This window comes from Talpa occidentalis, unplaced genomic scaffold (genome assembly GCF_014898055.3).
Source record: "Talpa occidentalis isolate TD23 unplaced genomic scaffold, MPIMG_talOcc4v2.1 talOcc4.13, whole genome shotgun sequence".
Classification (NCBI taxonomy): Eukaryota; Metazoa; Chordata; class Mammalia; order Eulipotyphla; family Talpidae; genus Talpa; species Talpa occidentalis.
Genome location: NW_023601322.1, coordinates 43,867,477 through 43,881,653, shown reverse-complemented (window position 1 = coordinate 43,881,653; position 14,177 = coordinate 43,867,477). Strand labels below are relative to the sequence as shown.

The 14,177-nt window shown below is 42.9% G+C and overlaps 1 protein-coding gene across 10 annotated transcripts in view; it reads left to right on the top strand.

Annotated features, from left to right (window-relative positions):
* The window catches only part of DLGAP1 (DLG associated protein 1), a 428,837-nt gene that overhangs the window by 393,205 nt on the left and 21,455 nt on the right, over window positions 1–14,177 (top strand). For all 10 annotated transcript variants that reach the window (XM_054694167.1, XM_037508793.2, XM_054694170.1 and 7 more), the window contains one exon: window positions 8,949–9,370. In XM_054694167.1, coding sequence (XP_054550142.1) covers window positions 8,949–9,370 — 422 coding nt within the window. The remainder of the gene's footprint in view (window positions 1–8,948; window positions 9,371–14,177) is intronic.

Below are 14,177 nucleotides of genomic sequence, written 5' to 3'. Positions count from 1 at the left end.
TTCTGTGCACTGTTCCAGTGATCTAAGTGTCTATCTTTATACCAATATCACACTGTCTTGACTACTGTAGCTTTATAAGAAGTCCTGAAGTTAGGTAGAACAGTTCTTCAACTGCCTTCTTTTGGGTATTCTAGAGTTTTGTTATTTTATTTATTTTAGGTCCTTTTCTAAGTTTTTAAAAGAATTTGTTAATTTTTTAAAAGATTTATTTTATTTATTTATGCATACAAGAACTGGGGCCAGAGGTGCAGGGGGGTGAAAGGACTCACCGGAGATAGCGTGGGAAGCAGAACAGGTGGATTGACTGAAATACACTACTGAGGGGAGCAGCGGGAGAGACAGGAGAGGTTTGCTTTGCCATGCGGGTTCTTTTTTTAAAATTAATTAATTAATTAATCTATACAAGCCCTGGGTACAGTCAGAAGCGCGGGAGGGTGAGAGAATTCACCAGAGCCAGAGTGGAGAGCAGAACAGGCAGACTGACAAAGTACACTACTGAGGGGTGCAGCGGGTGGCAGGAGAGGTCTGCGCGCCATGTGGGACCCTCCTCCAGTGGCCGGGGAGCAGCCGGGGATCCAACCGGCGCTACAGAGGCTGTGGGCAGCTTCACAGCCCAGTGCTCAACCGCTGCGCCCCCGGGGTGGGGGGCCTTGTATATTGATCTTCTTATATTGTTTATTGATCCTATATTGTGACTAAAATTATTTATTAGCTGTAGTGGCTGTTTGAAGATTCCATAGTATTTTCTATGTGGATTATTATGTTACTTTTAAATTAGGATTTTTTTTTCCACCTGGAAATATTTTTTCTTGTTTTATGAGACTAGCTAAACTTCCAGTATAATACAGTACAAAGGTGAAGAGAAGTCATGAGTATGAACATCCTTGCCTTGTTCCTGGTCTTGGGTTTTTGCCATTAAATATTATGCGAACTTGAGGTTTTTCGTAGATGCCCTTTAAGAAGTTCTTCTCTATTCTTTACTAATCATAGCTTGTTGAGAATTTATGATCAAGAATAGATGTTCGATTTTGTCAAATGCTTTTCTGCATCTGTTAAGATGTCACTTTTTTATTTCAGACTCATTAATATGATGAATTACATTGGTTGATTTTTTTCAAATTATAGTAATGAATATAATATACAATTTGTGATTTTAACCATTTAAAGTGTATAATTAAGTGAAATTAATTACATTCACAATATTGTGCAATCATCACCACTATTCGTTCCAAAATATTTTCATGACCCTAAATGGAAATCCCATTCCCAGCAGTCACTTCCTATTACCCCTTCTCCCAGCTCTTCATAGACACTAATCCATTTTCTATCTCTATGGTTTTGCCTATTCTAGATGTTTCTTATAAATAGATTCTTTTGCTATGTGTTCTTTGTGTCTGACTTCTTTAACTCAGCGTAATGTGTTTGAGATTCATTCATGTTGGTAGCATGTATCAGTACTGTATTCCCTTATATGGCTGAGTAACCATTGTATGGTTGCACTATATTTTGTTTATTCATTTACCTGTTGACAGCCATTTAGGCTATTTTTACCTTTTGATTGTTGTAAATAGAACTACTATAAACACTCATGTACAAGTTTTTGTTTGATCACCTGGTTCATATGAAAATTCTTTTGAGGAAGTACCAAACTATTCCATAATGGCTACACCATTTTACCTTCCCATAAGCTATGTATAAAGATTCCACATTTTTAAAGATTTATTTCTTTATGCATACAAGAGCTGGGGTACAGTTCAGAGGTATGGGGAGGGGGTGAGAGGATTCACCAGAGACAGAGTGGGGAACAGAACAGGCAGATTGACCGAAGTACACTGCTGTGGAGAGCAGTGGGCCTGTCAGGAGAGTTCTGCTGTGCCATGTGAGTATCTCCCTGGCTGGCTGAGGATCGAACTCATGCTGCAGAGCCTGCAGACAGCTTCATAGGTTGTGTCTTAGCCCCTTGTGCCACCAGGGAGGTCCCCAGATTCCACATTTTTGCCAACACTTCTTTTCTTTTCTTTTTATTTTTAAGATTTATTTTAATTTATTTTTGTGTGGAAGAACTGGGGTGCAGGCCAGAGGTGCAGGAGGGTGAGAGGACTCACCTGAGACAGAGTGGGGAGCAGAACGGGTGGATCTACTGAAATACACTGCTGAGGGGAGCAGAGGGAGAGACAGGAGAGGTCTGCTGCACCATGTGGGTCAGTTCCCTGGTCAGGGATCGAACTCGTGCTGCATGGCTGGGATAGCTTCATAACACTGAGACTATAACCCCTGAGCCACCAGGGAGGCCCCCAACACTTATTTTCTATTTTTTCTTAGTGAGTATGAAAAAGTAAGCATCTAATTGTGGTTTGGATTTACATTTATCTATTAACTATTGATGTTGATTATATTCTCCTGGGCTTTTTACATTTGTATATCCCTTTGGAGAAATGTCTATTTAAGTCTATTAAAAATGTCTTTTTTTATTTAAAGATTTATTTATTTATGCATATAAGAACTAGCCCTTTTTAAGTCTGGAAAGAAGACTCCAGAATATTATTTTTCTAGTGTATGTATGTTTAATATTTCTGCCTATCTCTTTGGGGGAAAAAAAAAAACCTCAACTGACAGATATCATCCAAGTGAGGCTTAGTGTTACTATAAAGATATTTGCCTTCAGTGTCTAGGGAATTAGAGGAGAAAAATTTTCTAGAATAAATGGGTAGTACATCATTTGTGGTCTCTATTCTTCTCTCATCAACTACTCCACCGCTGCTATTCCTTTGTTAATATGTGAGGTTGTCTAGCAGTGAGAATCTAGAGCAGATTTATCTGTTTGGAGAAGCATATGCAAGGGGAAAACCAAGGTCTTTTCGTTTATGTTTCATTTATGGCTTGGCAGTGGGAGCAGAAGGATATTTTGATGATTTACATAAAAACTATAGGTACAGAAGGGAAGCACCAGCAGTTTTTCCCCTTTGCTAGAAACAAATGTCTCAGTAAATAGGATTATTATACTTTTGTGGGTTTTTTTTTTCCCACCAAAATTATCTCTATTTCCATGAAATTCTGAGTTCATAAAACCTTCCTTTCTTGTTATATTAAAGCTCATGGGCCTGATGACCAGGTAGAACAAGCAGGTTGAAAGGTAGCATTGTTTTCCTTTTATCCCAGTGTCAATTACTATAAAAGATCTCTTTTGATCAACAGTGTCTTAAACAAGTAAACATTTGGCTCTGTGATGTTCTGAACCTTTTCTATAATAATCTTTTTTTTTTAAGATTTATTTATTTATGCATACAAGAGCTGGGGTACAGGCCAGAGGTGCAGGGTTGAGAGGATTCACCAGAGACAGAGTGGGGAACAGAACAGGCGGGCTGACTGAAATACACTGCTGAGGGGAGCAGCGGATGAGCCAGGTGAGATCTGCTGCACCATGTGGGTATCTCCCTGGCAGGTCAGGGATCAAACTCATGCTGCAGAGGCTGAGGATTGCTTCACTTTGCTGTGCTTAATCCCTTGCACCACGAGGGAGGCCCTGTTTTGTACCTTATCCTTTTTTTTTTTTTTTTTTTTTTTTTTTTTAAGATTTATTTATTTATTTATACAAGCACTGGGTACAGTCAGACTCGCAGGAGGGTGAGAGAATTCACCAGAGCCAGAGCGGGGAGCAGAACAGACCGACTGACAAAGTACACTACTGAGGGGAGCAGCGGGTGGCAGGAGAGGTCTGCGTGCCATGTGGGACCCTCGCCGGCAGCTCGGGATGGAACCGGGACTGCAGAGGCTGTGGCAGATTTGCAGCCCAGCGCTCAACTGCTGCGCCACCGGGGAGGCCCTGTTTTGTACCTTTTCAATGAAGCAAGATGTTAAAACAAAAAGCCAAGTTCAAGACACTATCTTTTTTTTTTAAGATTTATTTATTTATGCATACAAGATCTGGGGTGCAGGCCAGAGGTGTGTTGTGGGGGTGCAGGGGGTGAGAGGATTCACCAGAGACAGAGCGTGGAACAGGACAGGCAGAATGACCGAAGTACACTGCTGAGGGGAGCAGCGGGGCGAGTCAGGAGAGGTCTGCTATGCCATGTGGGTTGTTCCCTGGCTGGCCAGGAATCAAACTCTTGCTGCAGTGGCTGCAGATTGCTTCATAGGTTGTATCTTAACCTTTGTGCCACCAGGGAGGCCCCAAGACACTATCTTTTTTTTTTTTCCCTTAAAGATTTATTTATTTATTTATTTATTTATTTATTTATACAAGCACTGGGTACAGTCAGAAGCACTGGAGGGTGAGAGAATTCACCAGAGCCAGAGCGGGGAGCAGAGCAGGCAGAAGGACCACAGTACACTGCTGAGGGGAGCAGCGGGCGGCAGGAGAGGTCTGCACGCCATGTGGGACCCTCCTCCAGTGGCCAGGGAGCAGCCCGGGATCGAACTGGCGCTGCAGAGGCTGCGGGCAGCTTTGCAACCCAGTGCTCAACCGCTGTGCCACCGGGGAGGCCCTCAAGACACTATCTTTTGACAGACAGTTAAGGAACCAGCTTGGAAGGCTTTGGCAGTCAAAAACATCTCTATTTTGCTAACACAGATGCTTTGGATAAATCCCCACTCCTGGGTTTCCTAGGAGCACTACATAGCCTAGCTCCTACCCTTGATCTTTTATTTGGCAAACAACCTCTTTTCTTTGCCAAGTTAACAATACTGTGACCCAGCCAAATAGTTCTTGTAGTACACCTGAGTTTTAAAGGTGTGGCCTTTGTGTGTTTCAAATTTCAAAAGCTTGAAACTTGGCATGATTCCTGATATGCTCAATACTTTTCTTTTCTTTTCTTTTTTCTAAAAGATTCATTTACTTATATATACAAGAGTTGCAGTACAGACCAGAGATGCGGGGGGTGGTGGTGGTGGTGGTGGTGGTGGTGGTGGTGGTGGTGGTGAGAGGATTCACCAGAGACAGAGTGGGGAACAGAACAGGCAGGCTGACTGAAATACACTGCTGAGGGGAGCAGTGGGTGAGACAGGAGAGGTCTGCTGCACCATGTGGGTAGCCCCCTGGCAGGCTGGGGATCGAACTCGTGCTGCAGAGGCTGCAGACAGCTTCATGGGTTGCGTCTTATGCCCTTGCACCACCAGGAAGACCCAATGCTTTGCTTTGTTTTTCTTTCCTTTTCTCCCTTGCTCCCTTCATCCTCCCTTCCTCTCCTCTCCCTTCTTCTCCCTTCCTCTACCTCCTTCCCCTCCTTTTCCTTCTATCCTTTACTCTGACTTTCAGTTTCCCTTCTTCCCTCTTTCTCTTCCCTCTTTCACTTTTACATTTTTCCCAGACCACTTAGTTTATAAAAAGGAAAATGACCATCTGACTCACAAACCTATGGACTTCACTGAATCCAAAGTAAGACTCATAAAAAGGATTGTGAGTGAGCCTTCCCCAGCTTTTGTTAGTTAACTGAGTTCTGTAACCAAAGGATGACCTAAAGCTCAGCTGCTGAGAGAAAGCAGTTCCTTCTGGGGCACAGTCAGCTCAAGGATGTTTTGTTAAGACTCCTGCCCAAGGTTCCTACAATGACAGGCCAGGTAGGATACCAGAACCTGCAGATGGTACTACATGCAGGCTGGTAACATGCTCTCAGATAATTACAAGCCCATTCTCATTATTTCCACTTCCTTCTTTCTTTTATTTGACAAATGCATTACAATTTTTTAGAGTAGAGAATTTTTTTTATTTATGCATACAACAACTGCGGTACAGGCCAGAGGTGCAGGAGGTGAGAGGATTCACCAGAGACAGTGTGAGGAGCAGAACAGGTAGACTGACTGAAATCACTGCTGAGGGGAGCAGCGGGTGAAACAGGAGAGGTCTGCTGCGCCATGTGGGTAGCTCCCTGGCCAGGGATCGAACTCATGCTGCAGAGGCTGTGGATAGCTTCTTATGTTGCGTCTTAACCCCTTGCGTCACCAGGGAGGCCCCTAGAGTAGAGAATCTTTATGAGGAAACCTATTGCTTTTCCCAGAGAGCTCTTGGGTAAAAGAAGGATGAACAAGGAGGATTTTAAATAATCAACATTGCTCATCTTAAGTTAGTTTTAAAATTTCACTGGGACATTGCTAACCACATACAAATGGAAGCAAGGAGTTGCTTCCCTAATTTGCGAGCAAGGGTGGTATTATGCTGACATTCCTCCACACAAAGTTCTAAGAGAAAAACTGATCTAACAGGAAAGAGTGCTCCTATTTTTTTAGGAAAATTTAATGCTTGATCTCAGTCTCCTCATCTTCCACCCTCCTTTTGATCTATCTTTCATTATATAGAATAACACATCTTGGATTTTACATCAGTGAAAGGGGGCCATTTCACAGAATACCAAGATGGTTGCACTTTTGAATAGTAACATTTTCAGATCCCAAACATATTCAACCTTGACAGAGGCTTAGTGAAAAATGTCTAAAAGCTTCTACAAAGGAAGAAAAAAAGCTCAGGACTAGTGTTTCCCCCTTTCAAATTAGATTGAGCTCTGAAAAGCAACCATTATGTGAACAAGAGGGATAAAGAAGATAACCAGAGGCCAGACGATTCTGTAACAGAATGACTGAGTTTGTCTCCCAAAAATAAGTTTATGACTTGAGTCTCACAGATTTGAATGCCTTGCAGGTCCAAAGCATGTGCTTTCTAAAGATAATGGCTACGTTTAGTTGTTGTGCACGACTTGTTTTGTTTAACTACATCCAGCCCCATCAGACGGGAAGACGAGAATGGGCCTCTGTGATTTACCATCTTTGTGTTGATTTGTAACCACGATCCACATGAGTCGTGGGAGGGAGGCAGAAAATCCTCCAATTAGAAATATTACCTTGTTTCATAGAAGAAGCACAAAGCCAAGGCAGAGGTGAATGCTAACAAGTGACTTTCCTCTTGCTGTTCAGAACAGACAGGGTATTGTGCCCCATACTGGTTGATCCAGTCTTTGGTTTCATGGTTTTCTGCTCCTGGGCCAGAATATTGGTTGGTGCTTTTCAGAAGTTGTAATTATTACATATTGTGCCTCCTGGGCATGAAAGACTGAAGAAGCTTCAAGACTGGAAATTGTGGGTTCAGAAACAGCAAGCCACCCGGTTCAGCTTTGGGGTTTTTAACCAGCAACCAGCAGCTGATCTATTCTTTTTAAAAATAAAGAAATTAATCCAGTGACTTTTTTGTGTTCCTATCAAAATCTTGAAACAACAATAACAACTTGATTGTCTCCTTCACCCAGAAGGAACTTTGCACATGAAAGACATAAAACGTTTTGTGGAGCAGAACATTCTTTGAAAGCTCTGGGTAGAAGAAAGCACTTGCTTAAGGAACTTAATTGATAGAAACAGTGCAGCCTGGATAGGCTGCCTGAGTTCAAAGGCACCGCTTCTAATCCCAAACCATTTTAATTTTACTTAACTTTTATTTCTTTCTGGGTGACTAAACTGCAAATGTCTATTAATCTACTGCCAAGTAATTCTTCTTAAGAAGGTGGATATTTTACAAGATTCATAGCCAGGAGCCTCTGTCAGGAATACTGGTAGTAGGGTTTTGCCTAGATAAAAACAGAGGCATGGGAAAATAGGTCATTCTATTTTGTATGTGGGACAGACACTCTGTCTCTGGCAAGGTTGCACTGATTACAAACAATAAGGCACTAGTATTTCTTTAAGTTTGGAAATGTAATGCCTCTGGCAATACATGATCTTAGAGAGTGGAGCCTAATGTTTTCATACTTGAGATTTTGTGTTAGTAGAACAGCCAGAAAGTCCATTGTTGAAAGGACAGTCATCCAATTCACACATAAGCAGGTAGAGAGAAAGTTCAGCTTCAGGAGATGACATTGAATATTTGGGGGATGAACAAGGAGAATGCAGAAATGGTCTACTGCAGCCGAGAAATGGGTGGCTGTTGGAAGAACCATATACTACAAGAGATCAATAATAATACTTCCAGATTTTCACACTAGGTGTTTGGGCATTTTTTTAATAGCCCATTTGAGAGTTAAAGAACTTACAGAATGATCATGTATAATAACTTCAGCAGAAATAACTTCTTGAAAACAGCAAACACTGATCTACATGGCCCAGCTTTGATTGGTTATCTTCATAAAATGAATGGCCAGAATCACAATATATTAGATCAAAATGCAGCCACTCTTTTTCTTGATATTTATTCTCCGGGGGGAGGGGGGAGTAAGGGGAATTGATTTTTTGAAATGATTGTACTCTCTTGTTTGAATGACTCCTAAGTCTTTCTACAATCTTGCAAATCAACTACAAGCTTGCATTACTCTGCTCATTCTTTCTTTTCAATGAACTAACATATTAGTATTAATTGACTTTAATAGAGTGTTCGAGGAGAGTTGAGGGAAAAAATCTGTTTATTAAACATTGTATGGATCTTTTTTTTAATTGCATTATCCTTTAGGGCTGGCACTGTTGAGTATGAAATATTGTTAAAAATGAACTGACAGGGGGCCTTCCTGGTGGCGCAAGGGGTTAAGACGCAACCTATGAAGCTGTCCACAGCCTCTGCAGCACGAGTTCGATCCCCAGCCAAGGAGTTACCCACATGGCGCAGCAGACCTCTCCTGACTCACCTGCTGCTCCCCTCATACATACATACATACATACATACATACATACATACATACATACATTCATACATACATATATATATATATATATATATATATATATAATCAAGGGACAAGTGAAAACCTCAGGGAAAGGAATTATGTTGCTCCACTTCTAAGATTTCTCTAGATATGCTTTAATACTCCATACTGAATACGGATGAGAGATCTGTGTTTCTTCATTAGCACTATGGTAGTCCATATGCACGCATCAAGGCAGAGATGAGATCCTTCATTGTCATAGCCACGAAGAACAGTAGAATGTGGTTGTGCTCAAGAAATACCCTTAAACTAATCCCCTGTCTGTCTTCCTCCAAGCTTCCGCAGATTCACTCGATCCAACAGTGTGACAACAGCAGTACAGGCCGACCTGGACTTCCATGATAATCTGGAAAACTCTCTGGAGTCTATAGAGGACAATTCGTGTCCCGGTCCAATAGCCAGACAGTTCTCCCGGGATGCCAGCACCTCCACGGTCAGCATCCAGGGCTCAGGAAACCATTACCACGCCTGTGCAGCTGACGACGACTTCGACGCTGATTTTGACCCCTCGATTCTGCCGCCTCCGGATCCCTGGATTGACTCGATCACTGAAGACCCTCTGGAAGCTGTTCAAAGGTCAGTGTGCCACCGGGACGGCCACTGGTTTCTGAAGCTTCTCCAGGCAGAGCGAGACCGCATGGAAGGCTGGTGCCAGCAAATGGAGAGAGAGGAGCGAGAAAACAACCTGCCGGAAGACAGTAAGTAACCCGGCGCCGCACCTGCATGCACCGCGCTCAGGCCTGGGGTTCTCTGTGCTTCTAGACTTTCCTTCTCTGCCAATGTCACTTGTTTTACACCCCAAACATGTATAAGACCTGGGCAATTCCAGCTGGGAAGTTAGACGCCTCTGTGCTACACAGGAAAACCACTGGCAGATGTAACCATCTCTTACTCCCCCCAACCTGTGACTTCTAGTTCTAGATCTTTTCTTATCTGCAAAGTATTCAGTCCAACATGAGGGTGGCTTCGTGTTCTCACATAGGTCCTCTTCCCAAGATGTTCCTGAAGTGGTGCTGATTGTCAGAAACAGGCAATAACTCCAATTAGCTTAAGGTCCACAGATACATGTGCATCCGGCATTTATAATCCTAGTTTTATTACTTTTAGTAACATAGAACATTAAAATAGGGCTAGTGAGGGCCTCCTTGGTGGCACAAGGGGTCAAGTCTCAGCACTATGAAGCTATCACCAGCCACTGCAGCACCTATTCCATCTCCAGCCAGGGAGCTAATCTACATGGCACAGCAGACCCCTCCTGTCTGCCTGCTGCTCCCCTCAGCAGTGTATTTCAGTAGATCTGCCTGTTCTGCTCCCCACTCTGTCACTGGTGAATCCTCTCACACACACACACATGCTCACACACACCTCAGCCCTACCCCTCCAGTTTTTGTATGCATAAATAAATAAAAATAAATCTTTAAAAAAAATAGAGCTAGTGATGTATAGTCCAGTAGAAGTCCACCCCTATTTATATTGTCCGTTTAGTATCTGGTTTAGCTGCTTATCTGATATTCTCTTTTAATCTGATATTTCCTGATCTGAGACTAGATTTATTTCAGTCAAAGTTTGCAAATTAAAGGGTTAAAGTAAGTGATAAAATAAAACATGATGGAAAAAATTAAATAAGGAGACTTTCACACCATTAATTCAAATTTGGCCTTTTAACAACAACAATGATTCCTATTAGCAAATGACAAAGAAATACAATCTGATATCACCTCAATTCTGAGGCACATTTTCAACCATTTTAAAACTGAGAATATAGCTTATAAATGTTTTTTTTTTGATGTTGCATGTTTATTTTTCTCTGAAAAACTATTATTAAATGAATGGTGAATCTTTCAACTGATGGTATTTTTTTTTTGTTTTGTTTTGTTTTAAGATTTATTTATTTATTTATTTATTTATTTATACATACATACATACAAGCACTGGGTACAGTCAGAAGCACGGGAGGGTGAGAGAATTCATCAGAGCCAGAGCGGGGAGCAGAACAGGCAGAAGGACCGAAGTACACTGCTGAGGGGAGCAGCGGGCGGCAGGAGAGGTCTGCTCGCCATGTGGGACTCTCCTCTGGTGGCCGGGGAGCAGCCAGGGATCGAACCGGTGCTGCAGAGGCTGCGGGCAGCTTTGCAACCCAGCGCTCAACCGCTGCACCACCGGGGAGGCCCTACTGATGGTATTTTTGAATCAAAGTGGTAGGCATTAAGACTTGCCTCATTTTTGTGTGGGAATCACCTAGGAAAGTCATGTGTGACAACACTTTTTATTTTTATTTATTTTTTTATTTTTTAAAGATTTATTTATTTATGCATACAAGAACTGGGGTACAGGTCAGAGGTGTGGGGTGAGAGGATTCACCAGAGACAGAGTGGGAAACACAATAGGCAGATTGACTGAAATACACTGAGGGGAGCAGCAGGTGAGTCAGAAGAGGTCTGCTGCGCCATATGGGTAGCTTCCTGGCCTGGGATCGAACTTGTGCTACAATGGCTGCGGATGGCTTCATAAGTTGCATCCTAACCCCTTGCACCACCAGGGAGACCTGGCTTTTTATGTTTTAAGATTTATTTTTATTTATTTATGCATACAAGAACTGGGGTATGAGTCAGAGGTGTGGGGGTAAGAGGATTCACCAGAGACAGAGTGGTTAGCAGGATAAACGGATTGACTGAAATACACTGCTAAGGGGAGAAGCAAGGGAGACAGGAATGGTCTGCTGCACCATGTGGGTTAGCTCTCTGTCTGGAATCGAACTCATGCCTTAGTGTCTGGCAATAACTTGATAGTGCTGAGCCTTAACCCCTTGCACCACCAGGGAGGTTCGTGATACAGTGTTTTAAACCTACTTTTAAAGTCATCCTTTAGGGCCTCCCCGGTGACTCAGCGGTTGAGCATTGGTCTGCGAAGCTGCCCACAGCCTCTGCAATGCCAGTTCGATCCCCGGCCGCCAGCCACCAGGCGAGGGTCCCACATGGCTCGACAGACCTCTCCTGTCTGGCCCACTGCTCCCCTCAGCAGTGTACTTTGGTCCTCCTTCTGCCTGTTCTGCTCCCCGCTCTGGCTCTGGTGAATTCTCTCATCCTCCCGCGCTTCTGACTGTACCCAGTGCTTGTATAAATAAATAAATCTAAAAAAATAAAAAATAAAAAAAAAATAAAGTCATCTTTTAACTTTCTATCATCAGAATTTTAAAATATGCAAAAAGCAAGTTTAATATAATGAACCACTATGTACCCATCATCCAGCTCAACAGTTGATCAGTCTTATTTTATTTTCCCTGACTAGTTATTATTTTTGACAGAATAGCCTAAAGAAAACCCAAGGCTTCATATCACTTCATTACATATCTCACTCTGAAAAGCACTTTATTTTTTTAAAAGATTTATTTTATTTGTGTGCATACAAGAGTTGGGGTACAGGCCAGAGGTGGGGGGAGTGAGAGGATTCACCAGAGACAGAGTGGGGATCAGAACAGGCAGACTGACTGAAATACACTGGTGAGGGGAGCAGTTGGGAGAGTCAGGAGAGGTCTGCTGCACCGTGTGGGTAGCTCCCTGGCCAGGGATCAAATTCATGCTGCAGTGGCGGCAGATAGCTTCATAGGTTGCGTCTTAACCCCTTGCGCTACCAAGGAGTCCCAAAGACTTTATTTTGTATATAACCATCATGCATTGTCATCCCTAACAAAAAGAATAGCAATGTCTTAATAATTAGATCTACAGGGCCTCCCTGGTGGCGCAAGGGGTTAAGACACAACCTATGGAGCTGTCCGCAGCCACTGCAGCACTAGTTTGATCCCCAGCCAGGGAGCTACCCACATGGTACAGCAGACCTCTCCTGGCTCACCTGTTGCTCCCCTCAACAGTGTATTTCAGTCTGCCTGTTTTGTTCCCCCTCTGTCTCTGGTGAATCCTCTCAGCCCCCACACCTCTGGCCTGTACCCCAGTTCTTATATGCATAAATAAAAAATCCTTAAATAATAATAATAATTACATCTACAGCCTATTATAAATCATATTAACTAGACTTACTAAATGAGTCTAAGTAATTGTGTCATGGAGTAGTGAGGGTTCCACAAAGGAAACATTTTTTAAAAAGGTTTATTTATTTATTTATTTGTGCATACAAGGACTGGGGTGTAGGCCAGAGATGTGGAAGTGAGAGGATTCACCAGAGACAGAGTGAGGAGCAGGACAGGCAGATCTACTGAAATGCATGCTGAGGGGAGCAACGGGTGAGATGGGAGAGGTCTGCTGTGCCATGTGGGTTAGCTCCCTGGCCAGAGATCAAACTCATGCCTCAGTAACTGGTGATAGTTTGATAGCACTTTATTTTTTTTAAAGATTTATTTTTTTATGCATACAACAGCTGGGGTACAGGCCAGAGATGCAGGGGGTGAGAGGATTCACCAGAGACAGAGCAGGGAACAGAACAGGCAGTGACTGAAATACACTGCTGAGGGGAGCAGCGGGCGAGACAGGAGAGGTCCGCTTTGCCATGTGGGAATCTCCTTGGGGCTGGGATCGAACCGGCACTGCAGAGGCTGCGGACAGCTTCATAGGTTGCGTCTTAACCCCTTGCGCCACCAGGGAGGCCCCAATATTTTTAATTTCTAATGAAAACTGAGTTTGGAAAACAGCAGTTATTGGATTGTGGGTTTGTTTTTTTTTTTTTCCATTGTGTCCACTGCCTTGCTCACAGCTCTTCTGAGTTCTTTGCTTCTGCCTGGAACCTACCAACTGGTTTAAGTAGCTTATTTGGTGCATTTATGAGCAGGTTAGAAAATACATAAAGAGATTTTTGTAACTATTTCTTTTGTTCTTTCATATTATGAGTGCAAATAATCTAACAGTGGAAAAGTCAATCTCCTCGACACTTGTCCCTACCAGTCTGTGCCACTGCAGACTCACCTGGGTGTTAAATTAGCTATTCGGCCTAGCAACAGGTGAATGAGGCACCAACCAGTGTGTGTGTGTTGTGGGCAGTGGTAGGTTTCAGTAATAAGTTCCAGGAATTTCATCCTCTTATTGCCTCCCCCTTTATGGGCATAACCAAAGTTTATTAGATTTCCCTAAGAAAAATGTCAGCATCTAGGGAGTAATATCTTTGGTGTCCCTGCTTTCCAGGACAAGCTGTCTTTCAGATTTTAACTTTTCAATTCAGGACTCTTTTTAGCTTCCCAACTGGCTTTCATTAGGACCCAGGGAAGCTGCTAATCTGATGCTTTTATTATCTTTTTAAAGATTTATTTTATTTATTTATGCATACAAGAGCTGGGGGGGTGAGAGGATTCACCAGAGACAGAGTGGGGAACAGAATGGGCAGATTGACTGAAATACACTGCTGAGGGGAGCAGCAGGAGAGTCAGGAGAGGTCTGCTGTGCCATGTGGGTAGCTTCCTGGCCAGGGATCAAACTCATGCTGCAGAGGCTGTGGATAGCTTCATAGGTGATGTCTCAATCCCTTGTGCCACCAGGGAAGCCCAACCCCATATATTTTCTA